Source organism: Bos indicus x Bos taurus, chromosome 17, assembly GCF_003369695.1.
Source record: "Bos indicus x Bos taurus breed Angus x Brahman F1 hybrid chromosome 17, Bos_hybrid_MaternalHap_v2.0, whole genome shotgun sequence".
Classification (NCBI taxonomy): domain Eukaryota; kingdom Metazoa; phylum Chordata; class Mammalia; order Artiodactyla; family Bovidae; genus Bos; species Bos indicus x Bos taurus.
In genome coordinates, this window is record NC_040092.1 from 24,603,248 (window position 1) to 24,623,191 (window position 19,944).

General features: G+C 46.4%; 1 protein-coding gene across 3 annotated transcripts in view; it reads left to right on the top strand.

The window, feature by feature from the left end:
* The window catches only part of GLT1D1 (glycosyltransferase 1 domain containing 1), a 115,646-nt gene extending 97,130 nt beyond the window's left edge, over window positions 1-18,516 (top strand). For all 3 annotated transcript variants that reach the window (XM_027567047.1, XM_027567045.1, XM_027567046.1), the window contains one exon: window positions 16,564-18,516. In XM_027567047.1, the coding sequence (XP_027422848.1) occupies window positions 16,564-16,725 (162 nt within the window). In that variant the 3' untranslated portion in view covers window positions 16,726-18,516. The remainder of the gene's footprint in view (window positions 1-16,563) is intronic.
* Window positions 18,517-19,944: the final 1,428 nt, after the last annotated feature.

Sequence of the window (19,944 nt, forward strand, 5' to 3'; positions counted from 1 at the left end):
CTCCTTCCCCTCCCCCACCTTGTCCACAAGCCTGTTCTCTATGTCTGCATCTCCATTGCTGCCCTGTGAATAGGCTCATCAGTACCATCTTTCTAGATTCCATATATATGCGTCAATATATGATATTTGTAAAGCAAAGTTTTAACTTTTTAGTCAAACATTTAGGATTCTTGGATATTAAATAAGTGGCGCTGGTGGTAAAGAACCTGCCTGCCAATGTAGGAGACATAAGAGGTGTGGGTTCGATCCCTGGGTCGGGAAGATCCCCTGGAGGATGGCACGGCAACCCACTCCAGTGTTCTCGCCTGGAAAAATCCCATGGACAGAGGAGCCTGGAGGGCTAGAGCCCACGGGGTCGAAAAGAGTCAGACACGACTGAGTGAACTTAGCACTAACACATGATGTATAAGCCCCCAACCAGTCCCTTCAAAATGTAAAAGCACAGATGAATGTTCACTGTTGATCGGATTTCCACTGAAGCCCAAAGGAAGCTCAGGGCAAACTCAGTTCAGTTCAGTTCAGTCGCTCAGTCGTGTCCGACTCTTTGCGACCCCACAGACTGCAGCACGCCAGGCCACCCTGTCCATCGCCAGCTCCAGGAGTTTACTCAAACTCATATCCACTGAGTTGGTGATGCCATCCAACCATCTCATCCTCTGTCGTCCCCTTTTCCTCCCGCCTTCAATCTTTCTCAGCATCAGAGTCTTTTCAAATGAGTCAGCTCTTCGCATAGGTGGCCAAAGTATTAGGATTTCAGCTTCAGCATCAGTCCTTCCAGTGAATATTCAGGACTTATTTCCTTTAGGATGGACTGGTTTGATCTCCTTGCAGTCCAAGGGACTCTCAAAAGTCTTCTCCAACAACACAGTTCAAAAACATCAATTCTTCAGCACTCAGCTTTCTTTATAGTCCAACTCTCACATCCATACATGACTACTGGAAAAACCATAGCTTTGACAAGATGAACCTTTGTTGGCAAAGTAATGTCTCTGCTTTTTAATATGCTGTCTAGGCTGGTCATAGCTTTTCTTCCAAGGAGCAAGCGTCTTTTAATTTCATGGCTGCAGTCACCATCTGCGGTGATTTTGGAGCCCCCCAAAAATAAAGTCTGTCACTGTTTCCCCATCTATTTGCCATCAAGTGATGGGACCAGATGCCATGATCTTAGTTTTCTGAATGTTGAGTTTGAAGCCAACTTTTTCACTTTCCTCTTTTCACTTTCATCAAGAGGCTCTTTAGTTCTTCCTTGCTTTCTGCCATAAGGGTGGTGTCATCTGCATATCTGAGGTTATTGATATTTCTCCCGGCAGTCTTGATTCCAGCTTGTACTTCATCCAGCCCAGAGTTTCTCATGATGTACTCTGCATGTAAGTTAAATAAGGGGGGTGACAATATACAGCCTTGATGTACTCCTTTCCCTATTTGGAACTAGTCTGTTCCATGTCCAGTTCTAACTGTTGCTTCCTGACCTGCATATAGATTTCTCAATAAGCAGGTCAGGTGGTCTGGTATTCCCATCTCTTTAAAAATTTTCCAGAGTTTGTCATGATCCATACAGTCAAAGGCCAGGGCGAACTAAATCCCAAGTCAATATAACATTTATTTATATGGATTTGCCCTTTAGGGTGACCATATTGTTCATTGTGCAAAACCAGGATATCTTTGAGAGTGAAAGTGGTGTTATTATTTGTGTTTAAACTTTTGGCCACACTTTGCAGCATGTGGGGTCTTATTTCCCTGACCAGGGATTAAATCCATGTCCCATGTATTGGAAGTGCAGAGGCTTAATCACTGGACTGCCAGTGAAGTCTCAAAGAGGGTGCTATTGATAATTATGCTGAGATGACAGCTTTGCACCTTGAACAAAATGACTGTCTGCTTGAAAATCTGGGATCAGGTGCATGGCTGGTATTTGTCCCGGGACCAGGGTGAGTCCAACCACGTGTAGGAGTTACAATTTCCTAATAGCCACGTTCAAAGAAAATAAAAAGAAACAGATGAAATTCATATCAATAATACAATATGTTTTATTTAGCTCCATCTAGCCAAACTTGCATCCTCTCAACATGTAATCGATATAAATATTTTGTTAAAAGATTTATTTATGGTTGCTCTGGTTCTTCGTTGTTGCGTCTGAACTTTCTCTAGTTTCAGTGAACGGGGGCTTCTCTTTGTTGCAGTGAGCAGGCTTCTCATTGCAGTGGCTTCTCTTGTTGCAGAGCACCAGCTCTAGGCATGTGGGCTTCAGCAGTTGTGGCGCACAAGCTTAGTTGCTCTGCACCATGTGGGATCTTCCTGGACGAGGGATCAAACCCCTGTCCCTGCATTGGCCAGTGGACTCCCAACCACTCGACCACTAGGGAAACCCGGTATGAATACTGTTTAATGAGATCTTTACATTCTTTTTTTTTTTTTTAAGTCTCTGAAATCTTGTGTGTATTTTACACACCAGCTCATCTCCATCTGGAGATTAAATTTGTATTGAACTACTTGGTTTGCATTGAGACTCCATACCGTTTGCAGTTGGGAAAGTAGATGCGCGTATGCAGGCTGTTCCAAATACACTTGAAAAGCTTTGCAATACCTGACTCGAGCACCAGTTTTAAGATTTAAATTTAAGTCCACTCAAGTGAATAATTAAAAATGCGGTTCCTCGCCCGCACTGGCCACACTTCCAGAGCGCAGAGTGGGTGGTGGGGCTGCTCTCAGGAGAGGGAGTGAGTGATGGGGCAGGTGGTCTCTGCCTGACCTCCTCTGGGTGCTGGGTGCCCTTGGAGGAACTGTGCCCATTTCTCTTATTATTTCTCACGAGTACCCCACACAGGCTGGAGGTGGTGGGGCGGGGACTCGAACCCGCAGCCTGATGGCAGAGTCTGCTCAGCCGTTGCTGAGAGCCTTTGCACAGGATTCCTCCTGTGGCCACCTCTCCCTCTGTCTGTCTCTCCTCTGCTTCCATGTCTCTCTTTGTCTTGCACTCCCTCTGTCTCTCCTTTCTCTGTCTCTGTTTCTCCTTCTGTCTCTGTATGTCCTTGTCTCTGCCTTTGTCTCTGTCTCTCACTCTCTGACTCTCCCTCTTCTGTCTGTGTGTGTCTCTCTCTTTCTCTGTCTCTGGGTCTGTGTCTCTGGATCCCCCTCCACTCTGTGTCTGTGTGGGTCTCTCCTCCTCTCTGTGTCTCTCTGTCTCTCCTTTATCGCTGTCTGTTTTTGACTTTGCCTCTGTTTCTGTCTCTCTCCCTCTATCTGTGTCTCAGCCTCCCTGCCACACGTCTGTGTCTCTCTTTCAGTCTCTGCCTCCCTCTCCAACTCTCTCCCTCCCTCCCCTTCTCTCGTCTGGGGAGAGAAGGGACACTTTTCCATAGGACCGTCCTCTAAAAGGATTCTGCTCATGATTTTGTCCAAGTCCCTGGGGAAAGCGGACGTCTTTCTAAGTCCCAGTCCTCTTTGGCTTCTTTGCCTGTGGCTGGTCTGTGGGATCAGAAAGACACAGATGTCAAGGGATGCCCCAGGTGGGCACAGCACTGAGTGATGCTGCACAGAGCCAGACTTGGCCAGGTGAAGACGAGCGCAGAGCCACCAGGTGGGGCTCAATGCTCAGGAAAGGCCAGGCCAGGCCACGCAGTGGATCAGGGATGGAGCGCAGGGCCCTTCCTGGTTCTGGTCCAGGGTCTTGCTTCAGGCCATCAGGCAAAGTCTGACATTCCCCTAAAATAGGAGGAATACGGGACAGTTCCCCCCCCCCCCCCCCAACTGTAGAGTCTTCATTTGCCTTTCCAGGGCAGGAGAAAGCATCTCGGACTTGGCCTTCTGGCCTGACCTCTGCCGGTGGCCTGCTTCTCACAGGCTACATGTGGGCTTCTGGAACCCACCCGCTGTGCAGGACCTCTCTGCTTGTGAGCAAGTACATTATAGTTTGGGGGCTTTGTTTTTTGAAAGTGAGAGTTTTTAGTTACTTCATCAAATATTAATATATTCAATTTCAAGCCTTTGACCATCCCTAGTCACCATGATGCAGAATATGTGTCCGTGTGTAAACAATACCCATTCAACATACTTTAAGAGGAATAACTGTTTTGCAATCTATGCAACATGCAATAGAATTAGATTTTTTCTTTTTTAAAAACAAGTAACTGGGGAGTTCTCTGGTGGTCTGGTGGCTAAGACTCCATGCTCCCAATGTAGGGGTTCAGTCCCTGGTCAGGGAACTAGATCCCACATGCTGCAACTAAGAGTTTGCATGTCAGAACTAAAGATCCAGTGTGCAGCAACTAAGACTAGCACAGCCAAATAAATAAGTATTTAAAAAAACGTCATTGTAGTTAGGGGGCTTGCAGTTAGGAGAGTGGCCTTTGTGACCTGGCCTGACCACACTGAAGGGACCCTCTGTCCCCAGTGAGTGAAGTAAGTCGCTCAGTCTTGTCCAACTCTTTGCGACCCCTTGGACTATACAGTCCATGCAATTCTCCAGGCCAGGATACTGGAGTGTGTAGCCTTTCCCTTCTCCAGGGGATCTTCCCAACCCAGGGATCGAACCCAAGTCTTCCGCTTTGCAGGCAGATTCTTTACCAGCTCAGCCACAAGGGAAGCCCAAGAATACTGGAATGGGTAGCCTATCCTTTCTTCAGTGGATCTTCCCCACCCAGGAATCAAACCGGGGTCTCCTGCATTGCAGGTGGATTCTTTACCAACTGAGCTATCAGGGAAGCCCATCTGTCCCCAGAGCTGCCAGCCAATTCTCTGCCCGCCACTCCGTGAGCTCCTCTTACCAGGGGCCTGGTGGACTCTTCTAGTGACTAGATATCGGGACAGCAAATGTGGTTCACAGCTTGCTCTAGCAATCAGCCCTGTAGGTGCCTTTGAAGTTGATCCTGGAGTTCAGAGCAAAGAGATGCCGGTGACTTCTTAGCACTTGCAGAATTCAGCCAGATGGCCTGTTTAGGATCTTTGGGGACTGCAGGCACGAGGGGTGATCCTATAGGAGAAGGAAGGGGGACCCTGGCAGCTGACTCAAGCCCCCTTCCCAGGGGCTTCCACCTTTGTCTGTGGCAAGTGAGGCAGTGAGCAAACACCAGGAGCCCTGCGCCTCTGTATCTGTGCTGCTTCTGTCTGTCTCTCGGGCACTCTGTCCCCAGAATACTGCTCAACCGGGACTCTTCAGAGGCATGACTGGGTCTTGTCTGGATGGTTATAACAGCCTCCGCCATTCCACCTATGCACTCTCCTCCTGGCCACCAAAGGGACCTTTATACAATGCAGATCTTGGGACTTTCGAGGTGGTCCAGTGGTTAAGAATCTGCCTTCCAATGCAGGGGACACAGGTTCCATCCCTGGTGTGGGAATATCCTACATGCCACAGAGCAACTAAGCCCGTGGGCCACAACTACTGAAGCCAGCACGCCTAGAGTCTGTGCTTCGTGACAAGAGAAGCCACCACAATGAGAAGCCTGCGGACCACAACTAAAGAGTAGCCCCCACTCCCTGCAACTGGAGAAAGCCAGTGTGCAGCAAGGAAGACCCACAATAGCCAAAACATACACATAAATCTTTAAAAAAACAAATTAAAAAACAAACAAACAACTCAGATCCTGTCCATCCATTCCAGTAGAAAAGCCCTGGGTGACTTCCCGTGGCTGCAGAGAAAATGCAGCTCCCATCTCAGTTCCCCAGGCCCCCGTCAGCCCCCTCACTCTCCTGCTCTGATCTCCCTGCCCCTTGCTCCCGCCGGTTCCACCCACATCCAGGCCCCCAGGAGCATCCTTCCCCTTCAACTAAACTGTCTCCTTCTTGAGAGGCTTTTGGTGCCCCCAACTTATCACCTCATCCCCACCCCATATTGTCTATCCCCCTACCCTGTATTTTTCCTCCATAACCCTCTGCACAGTTCAGACATGTGCACTTGCTTTTATTGTCCACAGCCTCACTTCCCCACCCCCACCCCAGGCTGGATGCCCCCCAGGGTGGCAGTCATGCTGGTTTTTTCATGCAGCCCCCTCGTGATGGTTCTGGCACTGATGGGTGCCCAGTAACTAGTGGGAGACGTACTTAGACCAGGGCATTAAAGGGATCATCTTTCTGGTAAACACCTTCGGTTATTTAAGTATGATGTGACTGTACGCCGCGCGCTGTCCAGGTGTGATTGAACTACTGTCTTTCCCTGTTTTCTTTGCAAAGTAGCCGATGACAGCTTTGGCCCCTGAGCTCTGCCTGGACTTTGAGGTGTCCCTCCTTAGGTGGTTCTTTCCACGTCCTCGCTGAAGTCAGTGATCCTTGGGTGACACTGTCAAAGTCATGCTCATGGCATCTCCCCAAATCATGACCAGGATGACTTAATTGCAGATTAACTTGCACATTTCTTCTGGGTTTTGCTCTTTCCCTCTGACATTTGACTGCTGGTAACGTGTCCACCAGAACCATCTCCGGAGTTCACCTCTTCTCTCCTCATTTTCTTCCCTTTCCTTCCTGCCATCCTCCTGACATTTGACTGCTGGTAACGTGTCCACCAGAACCATCTCCAGAGTTCACTTCTTCTCTCCTCATTTTCTTCCCTTTCCTTCCTGCCATCCTCCTCTTCCCTGCCTCCAGAGCTGCCAGCATAGCAAGGGCAATGTTCTGCCAGCTTGTATATTTGACATGATGCTCTGAGAGGAATCTGGGAAGTAAGAGAGAGAATGTCCACCATCCTTGGCTTTAGCTTCCTCAGTAGGTCCCAAGTCCCGTGGATCCATGGACTTACTCCATCCTGCTGTGAAGCAGCCTTGGCTCTGGGGCTGCATGGTCCAAGCTTACTTCCCGTTTCTGATACTTCCTGCTGTGTTACCTCGGGCAGGTTCCTGGACCTCTCTGTGCCCCATGTTTCTGTGAAAGGAGTTGTAGTCATAGCACAGAGTTCGTGCCCTTTTCCTGCAATTCCAAAATCCCAAAAAACGCTTGAAAAAACAATTTTATTTTTAGTAAATTGGGTGCCAAGACTCCCTTGGCAGGAAACTCCTATCTGAGCTGATGTGAAGTTATTTGTGGCTTTGTTTGTCCTGCTGGGTGGGACTATTCATAGTTTGAGTTGGAAGTTTCATTGTGTTGTTTATGGGGCTCCGTCTTAGACCTGCTGGAGGGTACTTAAGCATCTTATTGGGCTTCACGGATGGCTCAGTAGGTAAAGAAATTGCCTTCAATGCAGTAGGCGCAGGAGACGACGGTTCAATCCCTGGGCCAGGAAGATCCCCGGGAGGAGGGCACGGCAACCCACTCCAGTATTCTTGCCTGGAGAATCCCTGTGGGCAGAGGAGCCTGACAGGCTAAGATCCATAGGGTCTCAAAGAGTTGGATACGACTGAAGCAACTGGGCACACACATACGTAACCCAAAATCCTGAACGCTGAAACGTGATCAATGTTGGCTGTTGTCATTGTCAAATTCTGCCTGATTCTGGCCACCACGGAAGGCTTTTGGCTACAGACAGCAGGAGTCATTGTTGAGAAGTTAGGGAACAGGCTGGCACCTCACTGAGGTCTTCTGCCTGACTCAACCAGGCATGGAAGAGAATTGAAAGGCGGTTCACTTTCTCACCAAGCGGCCCATGGCACTCATGTATCTGAAAAGATGCGTGCACCCCAGCGTTCATAGCGGCACTATTCACAATGGCCAGGACATAAAAGCAACACGTGTCCATCGACAGATGAATGGATGAAGAAGCTGTGGGGACATACATACAATGGAATACTACTCGGTCATAAAAAAGAATGAAACAATGCCATAGCAACATGGATGGACCCAGAGATCATCAGAATAAGTGAAAAGGAAGTCAGACAAAGAAAAATATCGGGTGATGTTGCTTATATATGGAATCTATATATGGCACAAATGACCTTATTTATGAAACAGAAATAGACTCACAGATATAGGAAACAAATTTATGATTACCAAAGGGGAAAGGGGTGGGGTAAACTAGGAGTTTGGGACTAACAGATCCACAGGACTATATCTAAAATAGATAAACAATAAGGTCTTGCTGTATGACACAGGGAACTAGATTCAATATCTTGTAATAAGCCATAATGAAAAAGTATATAAAAAAGAATATGTATATATATGTATAACTGAATCGCTTTGCTGTGCACCAGATACTAATACAAGATTGTAAACCAACTACACTTCAATTAAAAAATGAGAAGCTGGGGGTTTGGGCTTCCCAGGTGGCGCTAGTGGTAAAGAACCTGTCTACCAATGCAGGAGAAATAAGAGATACGAGTTTGATTCCTGGGTCAGGAAGATCCCCTGGAGGAGGGCATGGCAACCCACTCCTCTATTCTTGCCTGGAGAATCCCATGGACAGAGGAGCCTCGCAGGCTACAGTCCATGGAGTCGAAAAGAGTCGGACACGACTGAAGCTACTTAGCACACACACAGGCTGGAGGTTTATGCTGAGTAATTCCAATACTATTTGTACGTTCTTATGAGTGGCCCCCACTTTACTTAATGGCAGGAGTCGAGAGAATAGCTAATACATGCAGACAGTTGGGAGTATTATGTGACCGTGTTTACATACCCATCGTTGTGAAATGTGGCATTTAGCTAGAGCTTAACACTAGACCAATGAATGGTGTTGCACATAAGAAAAATAGACTTTTCTAGATGGATCTTGAAGTGGGATTCTCATTACTGACAGTTTCCAATAAGATCAATCTATTCTGTGGCCTAATAACTTGTGTAAAATAAGGTAGGCACAGTGGTCCATCTTAGGCCAGAATCACCTGGGGAGGGGTGGAGAACTATTGGAAAACACACATGTGTTATGGACCAAATGTTTTTGCCTCCACACACTCACCCCCAAATCCACATGTTGAAATTCTAACCTCTCCTGTGATGGTGTTAGGAGGTGGGGCCTCCAATAGTCCATTAGGATGTGAAGGTGGGGTCCTCATGAATGGAGTTAGAGCCCTAATAAAAAAGACCGTACGTGGACTTCCCTGGTGGTCCAGTGGTTAAGAATCTGCCTGCCAATGCAGGGGACACAGGTTCAGTCCCTGCTCTGGAAAGATTCCATATGCCGAGGGGCAGCTGAGCTCATGCAATGCAACCACTGAGCCCTTGCTCTCTAGAGCCCGCAAGCTGCAACTCCTGAAGCCCTTGTGCCTAGACCCTGTGCTCGGCAACAAAAGAAGCCCCCACAAGGAGATGCTGTCACACTGCAGCAAAGAATAGCCCTGCTCAATGAACTAGAGAAAGCCTGCATGCAGCAATGAAGACCCATCGCAGCTGAAAATTAACCAATTTTTTAAAAAGGACCCCACAAAGAGATCTGATTCCTTCTGCCACATGAGATTATAATGAGAAAACGGCCATCTATGAATTAAGAAGCAGATCCTTTCAGCCTCCAGAACTATGTGAAGTAAATGTTTGCTGTTTATGAGCTGCGCCCGACCCCCAACCCCTCAGCCTGCCCAGCCTCTAATATTCTATTGTTGTTGTTGTTGAGTCATGTCCCACTCTTTGAGACCCCGTGGACTGTAGCATGCCAGGCTTCCCTGTCCTTCACTGTCTCCCAGAGTTTGCTCAAACTCATGTTCATTGAGTCAATGATGCCATCCAATCATCTCATCCTCTGTTGCCCCCTTCTCCTGCCCTCAGTATTTCCCAGCATCAGCTTCTGTTCCAGTGAGTCAACTCTTTGCATCAGGTGGCCAAAGTATTGGAGCTTCAACTTCAGCATCAGTCCCTCCAACGAATATTCAGGGTTTATTTCCTCTAGTTTGGACTGGTTTGATCTCCTTGCTGTCCAAGGAACTCTCAAGAGTCTTCTCCAACACCACAGTTCAAAAGCATCAATTCTTTGGCGCTCAGCCTTCTTTATGGTCCAACTCTCATATTCATACATGACTACTGGAAAAACCATAGCTTTGACTAGATGGACCTAAGTGATGTCTCTGCTCAAACAGACTTAAGACAACACTCCTGGACCCCACCCCCAACCTATCCAATCAGAATGGCAAAGTTTGAGAACCAGAGGTACAGACAAAACCTTAATTAACTGCAGGATTCCATGCAAGAAAGCCCCAGGGAAAACCACAGTCTTAATGACAGCACTTCTGTCAGTCTTCAGAAAGCTCCTTGTCAATTTCTCCCATCAGTGGGTTATATTCAAAGCATCTGCAGAAGCAGCTTTGGGGCTGTTTAATTGAACATACACCCCGAGCCTGAAATGCAGAGTTTTTATGTGATTGACTTTTGCTCTTCCAGTAAGAATAAATATGTGTCACTCACAGAAGGTTGTTGGAATGCAATGTTCTTTAAAACCAGCCCATGTTCAGTCTGCTAGCTCTCATGTTCTCTCCGCGTGGGTCATTTGTTTCTTGTTGAGGGGTTTTCCTCTGCCCCATGGCTTTCAGCTGACGTGGTTACGTGAAGGCTCCCAACAGAGGTCTAACTATCCATCCTGTGAAATGGACAGCTTCTCATGCCCTGGATCTGACAGTTGCGTCAGGGCAACAAGGCAGGTCGAAAGGATTCAGTGATTAAAAAAAAAAATTAATCGAAATATAGTTGATTTACAGTATTACATTAGTCTCAAGTGTACAGTGTAGTGATTCATTATTTTTACACATTATATTCTATTTAAAATTACTATAAAATATTGGCTGTATTTCCTGTGCTGTACAATATATCTTTGTAGCTTGTTTATTTTGTAACAGCTTATACCTGTTGATCCCATACCCCTGTCTCACCTCTCCCCACTTACCTCTCCTCTCTGGTAACCACTGGTTTGGTCTCTGTATTTGTGAGTCTGTTTTGCTATATTCATTCCTTCATTTTATTTTTTTAGATTCCACTTGTAACTTACATATAGTATTTATTGTCCTCTCTCTGACTTATTTCTCAGTGAGAAGTTTTTCCACCGGTTTTTCCACCACTCAGAAAGGAAGAAAACTCTGAAAATGGTCAACAACTAATTGAATAATTATGAAAGCAAAACTATACTTATTTGCATGATTTTTAAAAAAAAAACTTTTGAAACCTATAACCTATGCCAGGGTTTGCACACCGCTGGTCCTGGGATAGATCTAGTCTGCAAACATGTTTTGTTTAGTTTTGCTGTATACTTAAGATTTTGAATTAGCTGTTGATATTTAACATGGAGTGCCTTTACATAAATATTCAGAATTTCAACTTCTCTTGAAGATCATAGGAAATGTGGAGACAAGCAGAGGCCTCTATTCACCAAGGTAACTGGGGTTTGACTCTTCCCTGCCAGAGCCCAGGAGGCAGGCACCTGAGTTTCCAACTCTTGATTTTAAGATGTGGGATCCTAATATTGGTTTCTATTTTCTTTTACTTGTTCTAGTGTTACAGTTCAGTGGCTCCATCATGTCCGACTCTTTGCAACCCCAAGGACTGCAGCACGCCAGGCTTCCCTGTCCATCACCAACTCCTGGAGCTTGCCCAAACTCATGTCCATGGAGTCGGTGATGCCATCCAACCATCTCATCGTCTGTCATCCCCTTTTCCTCCTGCCTCAGTCCTTCCCAGCATCAGGGTCTTTTCCCATGAGTCAGCTCTTTGCATCAGGTGGCCAAAGTATTGGAGTTTCAGCTTCAGCATCAGTCTTTCTAATGAATATTCAGGACTGGTCTCCTTTAGGATGGACTGGTTTGGTCTCTTTGCAGTCCAGGGGACTCTCAAGAGTCTTCTCCAACACTACAGTTCAAAAGCATCAGTTCTTCGGCACTCAGCTTTCTTTCTAGTTCAACTCTCACATCCATACATGGCTACTGGAAAAAACCACAGCTTTGACAAGATGAACCTTTGTTGGCAAAGTAATGTCTCTGCTTTTTAATATGCTGTTTAGGTTGGTCATAGCTTTTCTTCCAAGGAGCAAGTGTCTTTTAATTTCATGGCTGCAGTCACCATCTGCAGTGATTTTGGATCCCAGGAAAATAAAGTCTGACACTTTCCATTGTTTCCTCATCTATTTGCCATGAAGTGATGGGACCGGATGCCATGATCTTAGTTTTTTGAATGTTGAGTTTGAAGCCAACGTTTTCACTCTTCTCTTTCACTTTCATCAAGAGGCTGTTTAGTTCTTCTTTGCTATGCACCTTTTAATGCCTCATAACTTATTATCATGAGTAATTTTCAAGAATAGATCATTACACGAGTGATGAACACTCCCCTTCCCAACCAGGATTTGGCAGTCAGATGGTGAGTGTCCTGGCGAGTTCTGCAGCTGACAGGTATATAGACGCTGTGGGGCTTTGGTTGGGATGATGATGAGTTGGCATTTGTATTTGTTTCCTGGAATTTTTTGAAAATTTTTTATTTATTTTTGGCTGCACTGAGTCTGTGTTGCCACGCTTGGGCTTTCTCTAGCTGTGGCCAGCAAGGTCTACTCTCTAGTCGCGGCACACGGGCTTCCCATCTGTGATGGCTTCTCTTGCTGCGGAGCACAGGCTCTAGCCATGAGGGCTCAGTAGTTGCGGTGCACGGGCTTCCCATCTGTGATAGCTTCTCTTGCTGCGGAGCACAGGCTCTAGCCATGAGGGCTCAGTAGTTGTGGTGCATGGGCTTAGTTGCTCCACTGCATGTGGGATCCTTCCACACCTGGGATCGAACCTGTGTCCCCTGCATTGGCAGACGGACTCCTAACCCCTGGGCCACCAGGAAAGACCCTGGGAGTTTTGCTACAGCTCTTATAGCATGGTTCTTTGGTCCACAGGATGAGTGTCTGGTGGTGATGCAGGTGGTAGCCAGGCATCTTTGTCGAAGTGGTCTTTTGTCTTCAGGAGGCTATCTCAGGCTTCTTTGTGGGGTGACCTCGGGGGCCCATGATGGCAAGGGTGGGAGCTGTAAGCCCTTTTGAAGCTTTGCTTGGAAGTCAGACAGCATTACTTCTGACCTAGTCTGTTAGTAAAAGCAAATTCCAGGACCAGCCTAGATTCAGGAGATGGGGAAATAGACCTCCCAGTTTATAGGAGGAGTGGGCAGGTCCTATTGCAAAGAGACGTTCATGAAAGGGATGGAAGGGCTGTGGCCACCACCTTGCACAGAGTGGATGACAGAGTGTGTCAACATACTTTTCTCATCGTCCGCACAAGTGTGTTCAGAATATTGCCTTCGTTGAAATGGGGAGCTGTTTCAGCCCAGAAGAAAAAAATTTCAGGGCCTCAGAGAGTGACTCTCAACATTCCAGAGTGTGATTTTCTTCTTTCTTTTCTTTCAGCCAGCATCCAGGGTTCTATGCCAGCGGCGAAGACATTTCTCACTCCTCGCCCGACTCTCTCTTGCTTTATTTCAGTCTGTGTTTTTTTTTTTTTTTTGTTCAGTCTCACATGCAGAGAGGAATAAACAGTGTGCTTTATCACATCCTATTCCTAGAAACTCTATCATTCAGGACTCTGTTGTAAAACGGTCATAGATTCTATAGAAATCATAAGCGGGGGGCGGGGTGAGTTTTAGCCAAAGTCTCTGTATCAGGTAAATCAAAGATATGACCAGCATCTTAAAATAATGTACCAAAGCTATAAGCCTCTAGAATAACTTTAATAAGGATGTTGTTATCCTATGAGATGAGGACAAATATGTTATATTTTTATTATAAAAAGAACACCAATTTACCATAAAGTGTATGCATACTGCTTAAAAATAAAATTCTACTCTATTGTAAATATTGCTATTTATATTGCTAGCTATAAAAATCATCCAACGTTTAATTAACAATAATTTTGAGAGTATGTGGATGTTCCTTGCAAACAGCAAAGCACTGTGTATTAATCTCTGTTGTTTTATTGGAATTTACACAAGTTGGTGAATCATAATAATAACGATAGCTAAGTCTGTGCTAGGCTCTGCCCTGAATTCTATGTATAAACTCATTAAATCCTCTCAGCATGCTACAAAGCAGGTACTTTTTTTTTAGTTGTTTAGTTGCTAAGCCGTGTCCAGCTTTTTAACCATCCCATGGATTGTAGCCCCGCCAGGCTCCTCTGTCCATGGGATTCTCCAGGCAAGAATACTGGAGTGAGTAGTCATTCCATTCTCCAGGGGATCTTCCAGACCCAGAGATCGAACCTCCATCTCCTGCATTGGCAGGCAGATTCTTTACCACTGAACCCCCTCCCTGGGAAGCCCTAGGTACAGTTATTATTCCTATTTTAAGGATGAAGAAACCGAGTCTCAGGTTACAAAATGCATCCAGCATCACTTCTGTGATTGTTCTTCATTAATTTTTATTGGAATACAGTTGCTTTGCAATGTGTGTTAGTTTCTACTGTACAGCAAAGGGAACCAGCTGTATGTATACATATATCCCCTCTCTTTTGGATTTCCTTCCCATTTCGGTCACCACAGGGCACTAAGCAGAGTTCCCTATGCTACACAGTAGGTTCTCGTTAGTTACCTATTTTAACCACAGTCTGGTATGTATGTCAATCCCAATCTCCCAATTTGTCCTCAATATCTGTGACTCTATTCCTGCTTTGCAGATAAGTTCATCTGTATAATTTTTCTAGATTCCACATACACATTATATCATATGATATTTGTTTTTCTCTTTCTGACTTACTTTACTCTGTATGATAGTCTCTGGGTCCATCCACATCTCTGCAAATGGCACAGTTTTGTTCCTTTTTAGGGCTGAGTAATATTCCATTGTATATTTGTACCACATCTTCTTTATCCATCTCCTCTCGGACATAAATCACAGCAAGATATTTTTTTGACCCACCTCCTAGAGTAACAACAACAAAAAAATGAAACAAATGGGACCAAATTAAACTTAAAGACTTTTGCACAGCAAAGGAAACTATGAGATGAAAAGACAACTGTCTGAATGGGAGAAAATATTTGCAAACAAGTTAACTGGTGGCTCAGATGATAAAGTGTCTGCCTACAATGCAGGAGACCCGGCTTCAATCCCTGGGTCGGGAAGATCTCCTGGAGAAGGAAATGGCAACCCACTCCAGTGTTCTTGCCTGGAAAATCCCATGGATGGAGGAACCTGGTAGGTTACAGTCCATGGGGTCGCAAAAGTTGGACACGACTGAGAGACATCACTTTCACTTTCTTTAACTGACAAGGGATTATTCTCCAAAATATACAAATAGCTCATGCATCTCAGCATCAAAAAACAACCAACCCAACCAGAAAATGGTAGGGTGTGAATTTAAACGCAGGCCTCCTGGCTTATGAGCACTGCTTTGACTTATGTGCAAGCATAATAAATAATGCACGTTCCCTTCCTCTCTCTGAATACTCTTTAGCAATCAAAACAACTCTAATTCTTTCCAATTATGAAGGGTTTTGATTAAACCCTTAACCCTTAAACTCTTTAAACCCTTATTAAAAAGTGGTTACTTTGGGATTTCTCTGGCAGTCTTACTTTATTTTGGGCTTCCTTGGTTGCTCAGGTGATAAAGAATCTGCCTGCAATGCAGAAGACCTGGGTTCAATCCCTGGGTTGGGAAGATCCCCTGGAGAAGGGAATGGCAGCCCACTTCAGTATTCTTGCCTGGAGAATCCCATGGACAGAGGAGCCTGGTGGGCTACAGTCCATGGGGTTGCAAAGAGTCAGACACGACTGAGCAACTAAGTGTGCGGCTGGGGACTTCTCTGGCAGCCCACTGGGTAAGACTCTGTGCTTCAAATCCAGGGAGTGCAGGTTTGATCCCTGGTTGGGGAACTAAGATCCCCCCTGCTCACAGTGAACCCACAACAAAAAAATTACTTTTAATTCTTAAAAGAGGTGGCCACTTTTTCATTGCATCAGTGTCTACAAAAAGTATGGATAAACATAGAGCAATGTAGACTTCCTCGCTCTGAAGCTGAGCACCAGAAGCAAAGTCTAGAAAATTGAGGCTGGTTAAATCCCCTCTCCCCGATGGAGTCAGGGGCAGGGCAGGGCTTATCTGTCAAGTGCCCACTGCCCCTTGGGAGACGATCAGTGTGGGACTCACAGAGGTTAACTAGTTTGCCCAAAGCTGCACAGCTAAGTTACGTGTTTCAAAGAGGATTTGTACCCAGATCTGCAATAGAAGCCTGACCTTTTCCACTCCGTCAGATGATGTCCATGATTTGAAGACATGCTCTGTGCCCAGAAAAGATGAAGGAATATAATGAAAAAAACAAAACAAAACTGGGCAGAGGTACTATTGTCTACAATATAGGAGCTCAGATCCTGGAGTAAGACCTGACTTCATCTCCCAGCTGAGTACAAAGGAGGGAAGAAATTATGGCTCTAAGAGTCACTGTAAGAATTCAGTTACTGTAAGAAATAGTAAATTTGGGCAATCTAGAAAAGAAAGATGGAGGAAGCATAATTGATGGCTCCAGTATTTTTCCACGATGTTCACCCTTGCGCACACGTGCCCACGTGTGTGTGGTTTGTGTATGTAATTTCTTATTCAGTCCCAATGTTTGCACTAACTTGCATCCCTCTGAAGGGCTATTTTTTTTCCAGAATAAGGGCGGTGGGCAAAAGAGGGACCAGGAGCAAAGGCCGACCTGGGCTTTCAGATGTGTTTGCATCCCCCATTTTACGAATTACTTACCTCTCTTTCTTCTCCACCTCCTTCTTTGCAGGAGTTTGTTCAGCTGGCAAAGAGACTGGTTAGCGATCCGGCATTAGAAAAAACAATCGTGGCCAATGGAAGGGAGTATGTGAGAAAGTACCATTCGTGGCAGGAGGAAAGACAGACCTACAGGCAGCTGGTCAGGACTCTGGAGAGAAGCCCTGAGGACTAAGAGTACCTGCCTGGTACTGTGAGACGCTCAGCCGTGGGCGGATACCCCGGACACAGCTCTGGGCAAGGGACCTGGCCAGTACAAACCAAGCCCAGCTCATTGGAATCGTAGACCTATCAGTCATAAGACGATTCATCCAAAAACCTCTCTGTGCTTCCAAGTAACATCCCAGATGTGCTTCCAGATCATACCTCCTGGAGATGCAGTCCTCACTGGGGTGGGGGCGGGGTCACTGGTTTTAAGGGGAGTCAGGGAGAGAGTTGGATTAGCTGCTTTAGGACGTTTTAGGACTTAGCAGCTTAGCAGCAGCAGGGCCAACAAAGACTTATTTTGTAAAGCCCTCACAGGGTTAGACACCTCTCTCCTGTCTTCTGATGATCACTGCCTTCTCAAGGAGCAAAAGCAAACATCAGACATGTCAGCTGAGAGGGGTTCTGGCAGCGATTTTTAACATGGTACAGACCCTGCAGCAAATCTAGGGCTGACACATGTCTGGCTGCACCCCCAGGCTCTGCAGGTTTGCATCTCTGAACACCGGAAGCAGGGCTGTGTGTAATTGTCATGTGAGATAGCCCGAACCTCTTTAGATAAGCAGGCAGCACCACCCCCACTCCCCCACCCTGTAGGCTCCACCTACCTCCAGTCAAATTGGGTTTGAAAATCAGTTGGCACTAAGGCCGCATCAACCCATGGCCTGGAAGACACTGGAACTGACTCTGGGTTCAGCATCAGGGACTCAGCCTCAGAGACCCAGCAGTGAGTGGAGATCAGGTCACCAGCCTCCAGCCCGTCTCAGGACCGGCACGTGGGTCCCGGTGACCTTATCCAACATGGGGCGAGTTTAAGCAAGTGTCCGCATCACTGTAAGGACACCCTGGCCACACCAGTGGGCATCCCCCAAACCCCGTGCTTCTTTTCCTTGGTGGCAGCAGTTGCCTCTGTTGGATCCTGAAACCCCCGCTTTCCAGTGGACATTCCATGATGACTGGGCGTGACATGCTCTGTTTCTTGTGTAAAGTTGGAAGCCACAGGACCCAAAGGAGGAGATGAAGCCAGCTCTGAGTCCATCCGAGGAAGTGTTTCCTTAGGGTTTGTTCTGATGCCCGCAGACCCTGGAGGGGGCAGAAACACCCACGCTGTCTTTGCTTCAGACTTCACAACATCCTGGGCTTTTTCTTTCCAACCATCCTGTCTTTATAAACAACCAAACCTAAAAGAGGAAGGCTCTGACTGAACACCTTAAACTCTGGTGCTGATGATGTGGAGATGAGAACAGCGAATTTATAGATTCTGTTCCGTGTCATTTCCGGTTTAATCCTACCCCTCAATTTCACAACAGAGTACCTTCCCAAAGGCAGTTATCTGGTAAACCTGCTCCTCATGCCCAGGATTCTCTAAAAATACCATCACCACCCTCCTCCTTTTTTTTTTTTTGGTGGCATCTGAGGGTCATGAGAATTGGGGCTCCCTTATGGCCATAGAGAAGAGAGGAAGGGAGAAACAGAGTCCAAACCCCTAGTGGACAGATCCATCTGAGTTTGGAATCAGTGATGCCAACCTAAGAAAAGGCCAAGTGTTGTCCTGGGTACTGACCAGTGATGCTGCTGCTGATAAAATACTGGTCATTGGGAGTCTCTGCTCTCATCCTGGTTGAATGATATTGTATGTGCTTGGCTCCACTGAACCTCAGCATAGTTCATCCATATCTTTATAGAAACATACACACATGCCTCATGCCCTTTGGGGAAGGGCATGTTTTTAAATGAATAAAGTGTCACCGTCTGCTGTACAGCAAGAGTCCCTGTGTGTTCCTTTTGTGAGCCTGATTCAACAAGAACCAGACCCACCCCACCCTCCAGTTCCTGCACTTTAAAAGCAGATATTAGTACACTGACACAATTCATTAAGAAGGGTTTAAAATACAATTGCTATTTTAATACCGAAGTATAGACGTAAAAAGAATGCTTTTCTGTAAATGTTCTAGATGCTCTCAGTTTCATACTCCGTTAACTTTATGTTTAAACATTTTGCGTATAGTTTCCAATTTGCTGATGTACAGGTTTGGATGACTCAACGAGTCAATTTCCAGATAGAACTAAGATACTATAAACTTCCCATGTGGGGGGAAATTGCATTTAACGCAGCATGGTGTTCTCTAGCAAAGAGGCACTGCTCGTACCTGACTTGTAATTGGTGTGATGGGCTGGCTGGCGCTCACCACTTCTGCCAGAAGAGCCCTCCACACCCCTTCCCCACACTTTTGCAATGAAGTTAAATAGGATAGCTTTGTTTTGATCTGAAAGGTTCATCAGATATCTTCAGGTTTCCAAAGGCAGACTGTGCAGGCTCTCCATGCAGATGGGAATGGGTGGTCCACACGGTGCCTTGCGCGCCCCATAGACTGGAATGCCCCACTAGCTAGTCTCCGTTCTGATGGCTTCCCTCACTGTGGCTCAGATGCTAAAGAGTCCGCCTATAATGTAGGAGACCCGGCTTTGATCCCTGGGTCGGGAAGATCCCTTGAGAAGACAATGGCTACTCACTCCTATATTCTTGCCCAGAGAATGCTGTGGACAGAGGAGCTCGACAGAGCGACTAACACACTCATACATATTATCAGTTAGGGATGGGATTTGGAAATCCTTTGTACTCTCAGCCAGCACGTGGCTTCAAGTGTTCGTTGTATTTCTGTGTCATCTTCAGTAACAATACTTGGCATAGCTGCATAAACTCTTCCCTAGAAGCTTCCTGGTGCTTGACCTTGCAGTTCGTTAATTGCAGCCCATTAGGAGAAGGCAATGGCACCCCACTCCAGTACTCTTGCCTGGAAAATCCCATGGATGGAGGAGCCTGGTGGGCTGCAGTCCATGGGGTCGCTACGAGTCGGACACGACTGAGCAACTTCACTTTCACTTTTCACTTTCATGCACTGGAGAAGGAAATGGCAACCCACTCCAGTGTTCTTGCCTGGAGAATCCCAGGGACCGGGGAGCCTGGTGGGCTGCCATCTATGGGGTCGCACAGAGTCGGACACGACTGAAGCGACTTAGCAGCAGCAGCAGCAGGAGATGGGGAGAGCCAGCTCTTGTCTTCTTCCTCCTCCCACCTCTCTCTCCTCCCTTTTTCACGTGCATCTCCCCATACTCCACCCTCCCACCTCCCTTCCCCTTTCTGACCCAGTCTCCTCTTGGAGAGTTAGGAGTCTGATGTGGGAATGAC